At 38.6% G+C, this 12,644-nt stretch overlaps 1 protein-coding gene across 2 annotated transcripts in view; it reads left to right on the top strand.

The window, feature by feature from the left end:
- Positions 1–9,245, top strand: part of arhgef15b (Rho guanine nucleotide exchange factor 15b) — a 37,037-nt gene extending 27,792 nt beyond the window's left edge. Inside the window, exons 12-15 of one of the 2 annotated variants that reach the window (XM_063003602.1) lie at positions 757–921; positions 2,195–2,280; positions 4,243–4,347; positions 7,858–9,245. In XM_063003602.1, coding sequence (XP_062859672.1) covers positions 757–921; positions 2,195–2,280; positions 4,243–4,347; positions 7,858–8,012 — 511 coding nt within the window. In that variant the 3' untranslated portion in view covers positions 8,013–9,245. Of the gene's footprint in view, positions 1–756; positions 922–2,194; positions 2,281–4,242; positions 4,348–7,857 lie in introns of those variants that run through there. The other variant, XM_063003603.1, reaches the window with a different exon arrangement.
- The last annotated feature ends 3,399 nt before the right edge of the window (positions 9,246–12,644 follow it).

Genomic DNA, 12,644 nt, shown 5'->3' with positions numbered 1-12,644 from the left:
ATTTACAAATAACTGACTGACTGATTGATTGGTTTGTTGTGGTTTCGTTGAATTATTTATCACTTTCTGTGAAGCTTAGTGAAGCTAGATGTTATGTCTGCTAATGTAGCAGGGTGCCTGCAGGTGCCTAAAGTTTTAATCTGTCTATAATAGCATTTTACAAATGTGGGGCTTTAATCAGTATTAAATTGTCCTACATTTGAAGTTACATGATCCTAAATTTATAAAATGTAAGTGGTTGTGAATTGTATTATTTTGTCTTATGCAATTAAGTATATTTTGAAAACATTATACTGTACATTATTATCATTCTGTCAGACACATTTTTGTCAAGCTGACGTTCAACTTCAACTAATTATTAGGTAATGAAATTTCTAGGAATTTTGCATGTGTTGTTTGTACTGGTAGGACAAATGATAGTTTCACTTCTCAGCAGGTTCCTGGTGATTACAGTAAATACAGTAAATTGTTGTGTGTGATTCAGCTGATCACCATTCTGTCAAAACATAACGAGGAAATGATATAAGGAGAAATGAAGAGCCAACATTTTCTACATACACCAGGGAAATTTAGTTTTCCCATTCCAGAGTTGCTCTCAATGGGAAATGTCTCACATATTGAAAGTATTGAATCAATTCTAAAAACTGCCACTGACTGAATGTTGCATGGTATTGTACTTCTCAGATACCCACAGACACTGTTAAGCGGATGAAGATTTGTATTTTAATTGCTGTGCTGTGTAATCCTGTGTTGTAGCTCGGAACGCTTCTTGGTGTTAGATTACGCCCATCGCTCTCTGGTGCAGGTGCATGCTCTGGGAGAAGAGGCAATGACCCAGAACATAGAGAACTGCTTCTGTCTCACACTGCTGGAGAACCACCAAGGACGCATGATGGAGAGGCTCCTAAAAGCCCCGTCAGAGTGAGTACTGCACATCACTACATTGTAGCCTTAATGCTTGCTCTTAAGATGTTGTATTTGGTTTTTGTATACAGCCACTAATTTAAACCATTTTTTATAATACATGGCAGTGAAATAAGCACAATTTTATACTTTTACCTTTTTGTAATTCTTAGACTTCTAAATGTAGATGTCATGTACTGGCTAAGATTGTTTTTACAATATACCCAAATCCAACTATAAAGTATTTTATAAAAATGATGTGACATGGTTTACAGTCACTCAGGAAGCTGGAAGTGTAAGTAGAAGTGTAAGTAAGGCGCCCAGGTGGCGCAGCGGGATATTCCGCTTGCACACCAGCACCGAGTTCCTGAACTCCCCGGTTCGAAACTTGATGTTGCCACCGGATTATGCCATCTAGTAGGCATAATTGGCAGTGCCTGCAGCAGATACCAATTGGCCACCATATCTGCAGGGTGGGGGTCAGACTATGTGTGGGTGGGTGTGTCTTTATACGCTGTGTAAGTGTAGGTGAACAGTGTGGGATATTCCACTAGCACAAAAGCGTTCAAAACTCGGCGTTGCCACCGGTCGGCTGGGTGCCATCTAGCAGGCATAATTGGCAGAGCCTGCAGCAGACACGGTTCTGCTAGGGCGGTATGACCGGACTTCTGTATGTGGGTGGGGTCTTTAAATGCTGTGTAAGGATCCTGATTAGCAGATAGAGAGGTGCCTGTGAAGAATGCATAGGTAAAAAGGGTTTCACTAAGGGCTGCACGTGGGTCGGAGGAGGCGTGAGCAGCAATATACTCACCTCGACTGCAATCAGGGATCCCCCAGCAGCGGAAGACAAACTGACTACGCTAAATCGGGATAAAATGGGAGAAAATGCATAAATAAAAGGAGAAAAAAAAGAAATGTAGGTAAACTCTGTCTGTTTCATTATTCGTGAGTGCTTGGCTGACAACAAACCGCCAATATAAACAGTTAGTGATGGCAGTTTAGCTACTAATTAAGCAAAATAAAATAAAAATAGATTAACTTGTCTCTGGGGTTTTATTATTTTTGTTATTATCATTAGTAATGTAGATTTTAGGCCGCATAACTGCATATAAATCATATACATATACATATGCATAATCACACAAAAAAACCTTTAAACTTTTCCTTTACGAAAAGGAATGATGAACCTTGTCGGGTCACATGATATAATCTGTAGTCAGTGTAGAGTTATGTATTACATGAGAGCAGGTTATGTGAGATGTTCAGTCCTTCCTGTTGAATCTCCACCCAGGTCTGATATGCACAGATGGCTGGCAGCATTCCCCAACCCAGAAGATCCGTACAGAGAGCTGGAGGAAGTTATTTATGATGATTGGGGTGAGTTCATGGATAAATATGTATGTGCTGGAAAGAAACAAGTCATTTTACAGGGTTGCACAATTAATTGTGTCTGGCAATATGTTTAGCAAGTAGCATGGAGATTTGGGTTTGAACCTAACCTCATTTCACTGTCTGGCACATTTGGCATATTTTCACAGTGTTTCCTTTCACCTACCAAAAATTTACCATTAGGTGAATTGGCTTTTGTAAGTTGCACCTAAAAGTGAGTTAGGAAAAGAATTAAATACTAGCACCTTGTTTAGGGTGTTTCCAGATTTCTTCCCAGCATGTTTAAGTAAGCTCCAGACCCACTTTGACCCTGATTTTATTTTACATTTACATGTGTGTATAATAAAAACACTTAGCAGAAGCTTTCAGCCCAACCAATTTACAATTATAATAGCATACAATCAAATCATTGAGGGATAAGTGCTTTTCTCAGGGTGGCAACCTGGAAATGGTGGTGTCTGACCCACCCACATTCTAGTCCTTACCACTGGGCTACCACTACCCTGGCAGAATGAAGCTGCTAATAAGGATGAATAAATTATTTAATATCATTTGTATATTTTACCTGCTGATGCTAAAAGCAGCTTTAGTGAGCCTTGGTATAGATTTTGAAAGTTTCTGGAAGTGTACTTGAAAAAAACACTATGCTGTGCTGGTGTAAGATCTGGTTTATATACACAGCCATAACATTAAAACCACCTCCTTGTTTCTACACTCACTGTCCATTTTATCAGCTCCACTTACCATATAGAAGCACTTTGTAGTTCTACAATTACTGACTGTAGTCCATCTGTTTCTCTGCATACTTTGTTAGCCCCCTTTCATGCTGTTCTTCAATGGTCAGGACCCCCACAGGACCACTACAGAGTAGGTATTATATAGGTGGTGGATCATTCTCAGCACTTCAGTGACACTGACATGGTGGTGGTGTGTTAGTGTGTTAGTGTGTGTTGTGCTGGTATGAGTGGATCAGACACAGCAGTGCTGCTGGAGTTTTTAAACACCTCACTGTCACTGCTGGACTGAGAATAGTTCACCAACCAAAAACATCCAGCCAACAGTGCCCAGTGGGCAGCGTCCTGTGACCACTGATGAAGGTCTAGAAGATGACCAACTCAAACAGCAGTAATAGATGAGCGATCGTCTCTGACTTATGTACATCTACAAGGTGGACCAACTAGGTAGGAGTGTATAATAGAGTGGACAGTGAGTGGACACTGTATTTAAAAACTCCAGCAGCGCTGCTGTGTCTGATCCACTCATATCAGCACAACACACATTAACACACCACCACAATGTCATTGTCACTGCAGTGCTGAAAATGATCCACCACCTAAATAATACCTATTCTGTGGTGGCCCTGTGGGGGTCCTGACCATTGAAGAACAGGGTAAAAGCAGGTTAAAAAGGTATGTAGAGAAACAGATGGGCTACAGTCAGTAATTGTAGAATTACAAAGTGCTTCTATGTGGTAAGTGGAGCTGATAAAATGGACAGTGAGGGTAGAAACAAGGAGGTGTTTTTAATGTTATGGCTGATCAGTGTATGTATTAAACCAATAATTAACTTCTCTTGTCCTGTGGATGGAAGAAATCAATCCTTTCAGAACAGAAATGTTGTTTCATGTTGTTGGAACCAGACCATGTCAACAAAATGCTCCCAACAGGATATCAAAGAGCATTCAGGCTTGTACTGTTCACTTGGTTTGTGCCACACACATTAGGATGTCAACAGCCTGCTGGCTTTATGCATCTCCAAATGTTGTTTTACTCATTTTTTTTTGTTTTTTTTTTGCTTTTTTTCCAGTGTGAAAGCTAATTAGATTTGTAATTTGCATGTAATTTCAAGTTCAGCTGCTCACATTAAACCCAGATGTTTGTGCTTAATGTGTTGGAGAAACTATGTAATTATGTTTGTACACTATTACATCTCATCTGTGTGTGTGTTCAGACTGTCCACAGGTGCAGTGTGTAGAGAAATATGTGGCAACGCAGTCTGACGAGCTAAATCTAGAGCCCCCTGAGATCATCAATGTCATCCGCAAAACCAATGAGGGTGAGGCCTGTTCTGCTGTTCTGTATATATATATATTGGATCCTGGCTCAAACATGGGCCCTTACACTCAACTTCACTAAACCAAAAGTCTATTTTCATAAGTGTTTTTCCCTTTTATATTTTAATAACTGTTAACTCTTATGTACAGTGGTGTTGTCACACAGGCCAAAGCAGGACTTAAATGGCAAAGCAGACAGAGCAGAAATATTAAGCAATCAGCTACTAATGCCAAGTTCACACTACACGAATTTCCAAGTCGTCAGGTCGCTGTACAGTTCACACTACACAACTGGATCTCTTGTAATCGGGAGTCTTTCAAGTCGGTGTGGCTTTCACACTACACGACTGATCGGCGATAGGGGGTTTCACACTACACCATCTATCACCAACTGAAATCGCAGACGAGCTTCTCTGGTCTCACACACTACATTTGAAAACAAACGCGAGATGTGATGAAAGGTTTAATGATACCATGTCTGAAAATGCACGTCAACAAGTAGCGAGCGATTAAAGTTTGTGTGCTGATGTGCAGAGAAAAAACAGAGGAAAAATAAATGAATCTGAGTGGATTTGGCTTGGATTGTTCTATAGTGAGTTGGAGGTTAATAAATATTTTTTGCAATGCAGCGTTGGTGTTTTGTAGAGAACGATAAGGTCAGAAATACTGTAAAACTTGTGTGTGTTGATGTATTCTGATATAAACTATATTAAGCCCCTGTACCACCTTTTACACACCTCCCCTGCGTTTCCCCTCACACCGTATCTTGCGTTCTCACTGGCTGTTCAACATAGCACTCATTGCCAGTCGTCAACTCAGATCAGATATCTGACATGCTAAAAATCTTGATTTGGTCAGCGAGCCGCTTGGATCGAGCTGTTGAGCAGTTCACACATAGCGATCGAGAGCCGAGTTTCGATTGCCGAGCAAACGCAGAGTTGCTCCCGAGCTGGCAAATCTAGTGCAGACCAGTCGCCGAGCAAAAATCAGGGCAAAAGTCGTGTAGTGTGAACTAAGCATAATTCACCCAGACAAGTAACGATAGGAAGCATTTACAGCACTTAATCAAAATACTGGCATGACAACCACAACCGAATACTAATTGCAAATTCAATTAAGTTACTTACTCAACTGTTCATTATTCCACAGGCTTTTTATGTTATTATTTGTTATTATATTATATGTTATTATTTAAAAAGAATTATCAAGTAAAAAAACAGAAATCAAACTAAGCTTAATCATATGATAAAATTAGACTTTTTGTCAAAAATATATATATCAACATTTGATTAAATTCCATAACAATAGCACACAATTTGTAGAATTTGCTGTTTATCTGTGAAGGCTTCTCACAAGACTTTGAACATGTCTGTGGTAATTTGGGCCAATTAAATCAAAAGAGCATCTGTGTGGCTGGGCAGTCAATTACTGATCCAGTTTATCCAAAGCTGTTCAGTGGGGTTGTGGTCAGGGTTCTGTGCAGGCCACTGGAGTTTCTGTAAACCAAGCTTTTCTTCATGTCAATTATTATTGAGTTTAATTATTAGAAGGGGTGTTTTGAAGTTTCAAGTTTATTTGTGATTTGTACAAATGTTAGCAGCAATTGTACATTGAAATGTGTATTGGGAGGCTCGGGAGCTCTACAAGTATGCTATAATAAAAAAATACAAATAAAATAATATAATACAATATAATAAACAGGCTTATACTGTATATGTATATAAAAATATAAACAAGAAAAATATAGAAAAATATATGTAAGAAATTGCAGTTAAAGTGCAGATATGCATTGTAAACCTAGTGAACATTGCAGTGCAGATATGCATTGTAAACAAGTAAACATTGCAGGCATTGTGAACATTGAACCATAGTGAACATACTACTACTACTAATAATAATACTGCATAATAATACTGCAGGAGAGGTTGAAGTCCAGATTTAGGGGGCATGTCCATCCTCTTGTCGCTTCCTGTAGTCCACAATCATCTCTTTAGTTTTGCTGATGTTGAGGTGAAGGTTGCTGTGGCTGCTTCATTCAGCCAGCTCTCTGACCATCCCAATACTTTAGACCATATAGTGTATTTCACAGTAATAGGATTTACATCAGTAAGCGCTTTCTCATTTCTGACTCCCAGAGGGAATAAAATTCACCAAATGAAGCCATTAAAATATTCAAAATAAATTTCATGTGCATAATTGTGTCTGTGTCCAAAAACACAACTGCTCCGCTGTGGTGACCTCAGAAAGGAAGGTGCTTCCATTACTTCAGAATAGATAGTGTATAATAAGAGTGTTCAATTTATCACAGTATTTAGATTTGTATTAGGCATCATATTTTTATATTTACGGCCTTTAGCGTACTCTTTTATCCAAAGCGACCAATACATGCAAATGAGGGTTAAGGGTCTTGCTCAGGGGCCAAAAAATGGCATCTTGGCAGTGATAGGGATTGAACCAATATTCTTATGATCACTTGTTCAGTTCCTTAGCCACTCAACTACCAATGCATTGCAATTACAATGACAATCTGGTTGTCCTATTACCACTTAGATCCAAGTTAAAATCACTTTTGGAATAAGTCACAAGTCATAGACTATATATGCTCAAAATATGCTCTGACTGTGCCACAGACTATTCATGACTGGCAGCTGGAAGCTGATTAGTTGTGCACAAGGCAGACAGGACACCAATCTATTGCCAGGACACGTACACTCACACTTTATCTCACTTACACACACCAAGAAAGAAATGTACAGCAGCACTCATGCTTATTTTAGAGAGGAAACTGCAGTACACACAGATTTTTTTTTTTTTGGAAACTGAGAAAACAAGGTAAACGCTTTAATGACAGTGACCAGTGAGTCAACAGAATAGAATCCAGGTCCACTTAATCAATTGCTGTCCGGCACTTACTCTACTAGCTGTGGTAGCATGCCACCCTGAGTCCAGCACATATACTATATTTAAATGTTGCCACATGTTAGATTTTTTGCTTTAGACTATTGGGTAGTGGTATGTTGATGGGGCAGTGGACGCATTGTCCACTGCCCCATCATTAGTGATCATTAGTGATCAGAATGTGGTTAGTCCAAGTTGTAACTATGAGTCCTTGAGGAAGGCTCTTAACCTGCAATTGTTTGCACTGCATTTAGTCACAATTAAAAGTCATAATGATAATAATATTAATACCAACAATAATAATAATAGTAATAATAATAAAAGCATTTGTTAAATGACATACACAGTTGAGTCCCATTATTATGACCACCAGCTAGTATCCAGAGTAACCGCCGTGTGCAGCATGGACAGCAGCTAGACGAACTGGGAGTGACTTAGTAAGGTCCTGGTAGGTTGTCACAGGTATCTGGAGCCATGCTGACTGCAGTGCATCCCACGGGTGCTGGGGGGGCCGGGGTGCGTAGGGGAGGATCCATAGATAAAAAAAATTATTAATTTGTAAATGTAAAACTCTTGTACTTTTAACACTTACCCTCTTTCTCAATTCTCATCAGGATGGTATGAAGGGATCAGATTGTCTGATGGGCAAAAGGGCTGGTTTCCTGAGCAGAATGTTCTGGAAATCACCAGTGAACATATGCGACGACGAAACCTGCGGGAGCGATACCGTGTCATGCAAGCAGCCAGCACCTTGACCAATAAAACGTAGACCAATTCATAACCAGTAATGACACTGAAACTCTCATGCTTTGCCTTGGGACAGGGCAACTTAAAATGGGAACACTGGAAAACCTACTACAAAAACTCATGTAAAGCTTTTAAAAACTGACTTGAGCTTGCATGATTCATTCAGGAAAAAGACGTTTTAGTTTGAAAAATTGCACTTTGCAATGAACAGACCACTGCAGTATAACCTGCCTGCTATACTGTAGAAGGACCTGTCAATCTGCCTAAAACTGCTCAACTGCTCCTCTCAGTTATAATCTCCAATGTTTATGGGTGTAAGGTACTTCTGTTTGCTCTTACAAATAATTTAGTGTGAATATGTATTAGGGCTGGGTAATATTCATATCATGTCAATATTGTATCATCATGTCATGATTTGCTTTTCTGCAACTATGGTGAGTATTGAAGTGTTTTATACAGATTGAATTTGTCTCTGTTTAATCCTGTATATTTATATACAGAACAGATTTATATTTTTAATCATTTGGTTTTTATGTGGCACTACTGTTCATCCTCAGTAAACCTGACTCTATAGAGCCTGAGCCCAGTGTGTCATCACTAGACACCACTGATACTCATGTATTCACTTCAAGGAGAAATTTAGAGTAGCCGGTTTACTTATTGGCACTAAATGAGAAAGCCAGGGAAAAAAACAAAGAAAGTATCACAGTCAGTGATCAGAGTCAGTGATCAGACCCTGGTCCCCTAAGCTGCACCACTGTGACGTCCACGGTAGAAATAATATATTGTAAAATGCCTTTAGGTTTGGTTAAATTGTGTTTTTTACATCACTCATTCTAATGCATATGTACAGTATGTCTCCACCATCATTGCTAGTGCAGTTTTAACACACAGTTTAACACTCAGTTTTAACAGTGATCACAGCTGGCAATCAGTGCAGTATGAGGTGTACAGATTCACGCTACAGTAAATCTGTGAATGATCAGCTCTCACATGAATTCATCTAACATTATTTTAAACCTGCATGACGACCCTTACATATTTGCAATTCTTTACTTAGTCTTCATAGGTTATTTAAAAACAAAGGGACAAACTGGAAGATATTTCAAAGGTGCTCAAGTTTTCATATCCATCAGCTGTTTATTTTATTTTATGTTATTTTATTTGGTCATGAGTCACTGGCCTTGCAATGAGCCATAATGTAAAACTCATCAGTGCTTCAAGAAACATCAGAATAAAATACACATTTAAATCCTGTCTTGTAGTGATTCATTTTATACTTGTGTAAAATTAAAACTTTTAAATTTAAAATGATCAAAATTCTTTGTAATGATTACTCACCAAATCACGTTTGTATAAATAAATGAAATTTTCACAGTAGACATTATCTCAAAGCAACTTTACAGCCTCCAGGACCGAAAAACCAAGAACTTCCTACAACTCGAGGGCAACAGTGGCAAAGAAAAACTCCTGAGTGAAACCACAGATATTTAAAAATTAATTTTAAACAAATGTTATAACTAATGACAAATAGGAAGAAATCAAGTTCTTCCTCATTTCAGACCAGTTTGTTCTGGACATTTTAAGCGCAGGTGCGGCAGTTACCCATCATACCTAGCAGAAGCAGCATTACTGGCATGGCAGCCTCAAACTTGCAAATGTAGTCAGATCTTCACTTAAGTCATTACAGCAGATAATAGCACACAATTAAGTTCATTTACTTCTACTGACTGCTTTATCCTGCTCAGTGATGTGTTGGGTCTTTAGTAGGTGAAAAGAAACTTTCGAAAAATAAAAACCCACATGGAAACATGAATTACCTGACAGATAGTGACCAGAGGTGACGATTACATCTAAAAGCTTAAGAACCATATTGTTGTGCTGTACATATTCTAGCTGTTGTGCCACCCTGCACCAAAAATAATGTATTTATTAAACGTGTTAATTTGTTGTTCACAGAACTGGCAGGTATTTAGATGCTGATCAGACTTTCATAATAGGGGCATTTTTAGATTTTGTCATGCAATGACATCTCAGTTGGGTAAAACTCTGGGCTGGTATGCAATATAGTTCATGTTACTTCCTACATTTCCTGTAAAGAAACTAAAAGTAAGATACAATGTAATTTGATTTACTAGTACAGTAACTATACACAACAAATTACCTCAGAACAAAAAGCCCTGTCCACACCTTATATTTTATGCAAAATTTTATATCTTTCAAAAGGATTTATTGCAATTTGTTAACTTTGAGCCAATATTTGTGTATGTGCCCAATATCACAACTGCTCTGCTGTGTTGATCACTGAAGGGAAGTGCTTCATGTTAACAGTTAAGGTAAACTGGATAGTAGATAAAAAAAAGTGCAATATTGTACAATGTGTGGAGGTTTTATAATACCAATGTTTTATAGTGTTTCATGTGAAGGTACTGCAACCACCCTCCAATGATATAATAATAATAATAATATGTTTATTTTATTTTATTAATTTATATAGCGCCTTTTACAATCCCAAGGACACTTTACATACATGAGAAGGGAGAAAAAAAAAATTCCCTTTAGGAAGAGTAATGTGAAGTAAACAGAAAAGTTTTAAGTTGAGTTTTAAAAGAAGAAAGAGAGGAACCGTCACTAAGTGATAGTGGGAGAGAATTCCAGAGTTTAGGGGCATCAGCACTGAATGATCTGCCACCCACAGATGACAGTTTAAATTTGAGTGTAGTCAGAAATCCAGTGCCAGATGATCTGAGGGTGACAGAGCAGCTCACTGAGGTAAGAAGAAGCAAGACCATGAAGGGCTTTAAATGTTAGAAGAAGAATTTTATATTTAATCCGGCAGATAACTGGTAACCAATAAAGCTGTTGAAGAACAGGTGTGATGTGTGCAGTGCGCTTGGTGAATGTGAGGATATGTCAAATGTAACAAGAAAAGTAATAATAGATGAAGATCCAAAGCAGGACCTGAAGCTGTGTAGCACAATCAAGTCCACCAACTAAATAAATGAATTCTTCTTTTCTTTTAATGTTTTAAACTGTGTTTACAGCTGATACATTATAAAAACCTTATGAAATGCAGAAACATATGGATATAATCATTCATTCTTAGATTTTAACACTGCTTTGTCCTGCTCAGGGTCCAGGTGGGTTCGGTTTCACTGGGTGCAGTGCTTTAACACACCCGTGGCACGACGTTATCCATTGTGGGGCCTTGACTACCTTCCACCATTGGCTAATAGCCCTGCTGGAGATTCTAACCTTTGATTCTAGCAGTATTGGGCTATTACAATTTACTGTTGTGCCGACATAATTTTAAAAGTGATAAATGAAATATATAAAATATATATAGAAATTATTGTCTGTAATTTGGTGCTACTTACTTATTTGACATTATTCACTCATGTCCTCATTTACAATTTACACAATGTAGCCAATACTGACAAATATGGAGAAAACCCAAAAACAGTAACCAGGCCACTCAGGTGGCACAGCGGTAAAAACACATGCTGGCACCAGAGCTGGGATCTCAAATACATCGTATTGAATCTCAGCTCTGCCTGCCGGCTAGGCTGAGCGGTCACATTAACAACGATTGACCTGTTGTTCAGATATGGGTGGGATTAAGCCGGATAGGGACTCTCTCATAACTAATGCAGTTATGACCTCTGCTGGCTGATTAATGGCACCTGCACAGAGATGAGAAAAGAGTGCTCTCAGGGAGTGTCTCTCCGTACACAGTGCTGAGCTGCACTGCACTCGTCAAAGTGTAGGTGATAAGATGCATACGGCATGCTGCCCACGTGTCGGAGGGGGGGTGGGTTAGCTTCGGTCTCCTCAATCAGAGCAGGGATTGGCAATGGTGGAGAGAAAGCATGACGTAATCGGGCAATTGGACGTGCTACAAAGGGAGAAAAAGTGGAGAAAATGCATAAAAATAATAATCATAATAAAAAAACAGTAACCAGAGGTGAGGATCCAAACCTGAGGCTGTGCAACACAAACACGTCTTGCTGCACCACAATGCCACCCAAATAAATAAGTCCTTATTTCTGTCCTTCATTTGTCAATATTTATTTTTATATTTTATATATTATGTTGGAAAGTGTAGAAATGTTTTTAAACTGTGTTTGGGCTTGCAACATTATAAAACACATACTATTAATAATTGAAAACCACGAGAAATAAGTGAAGACAACAACTGTTGATAATTTGGTGCAATATTTAATTTACCACTACTCACTCAGTCATTTACTCACATACTAATAGGTTTTTCGGGGTAGAGGAAAATCAAAATACCTGATTAAAAGCTGATAGGACATGAGGAGAACATGTCAAAGTACAAGCCGCCGTGCCATTCACAAAATTTTCATTTTTTAATATAATTATTTAATTACTTAATACATACTTTTATTTATTATGTTTTTTAAATTTATTTATTTAACTCTTGTGTCATCTTAGGGGTAAAAAATGCCCCACTGCCCCCTTTTTCATCCCATTTTAGCGCATCCAATTTCTGCCCGTCAATCATCCTCTCACTAATGCTGGTCCCTGCTCCTGATTGGGGAGGATGAGGCTGCTCCACGCCCTCCCACACGTGCACAGCCATCGAACATCTTATCACCTACACTTGACGAGTGCAGTGCAGTACATTGCTGTG

This window comes from Trichomycterus rosablanca, chromosome 10 (genome assembly GCF_030014385.1).
Source record: "Trichomycterus rosablanca isolate fTriRos1 chromosome 10, fTriRos1.hap1, whole genome shotgun sequence".
Taxonomy (NCBI): domain Eukaryota; kingdom Metazoa; phylum Chordata; class Actinopteri; order Siluriformes; family Trichomycteridae; genus Trichomycterus; species Trichomycterus rosablanca.
The sequence above is the reverse complement of the archived record's forward strand: the minus strand, read 5'-3'. Positions and strand labels throughout refer to the sequence as shown.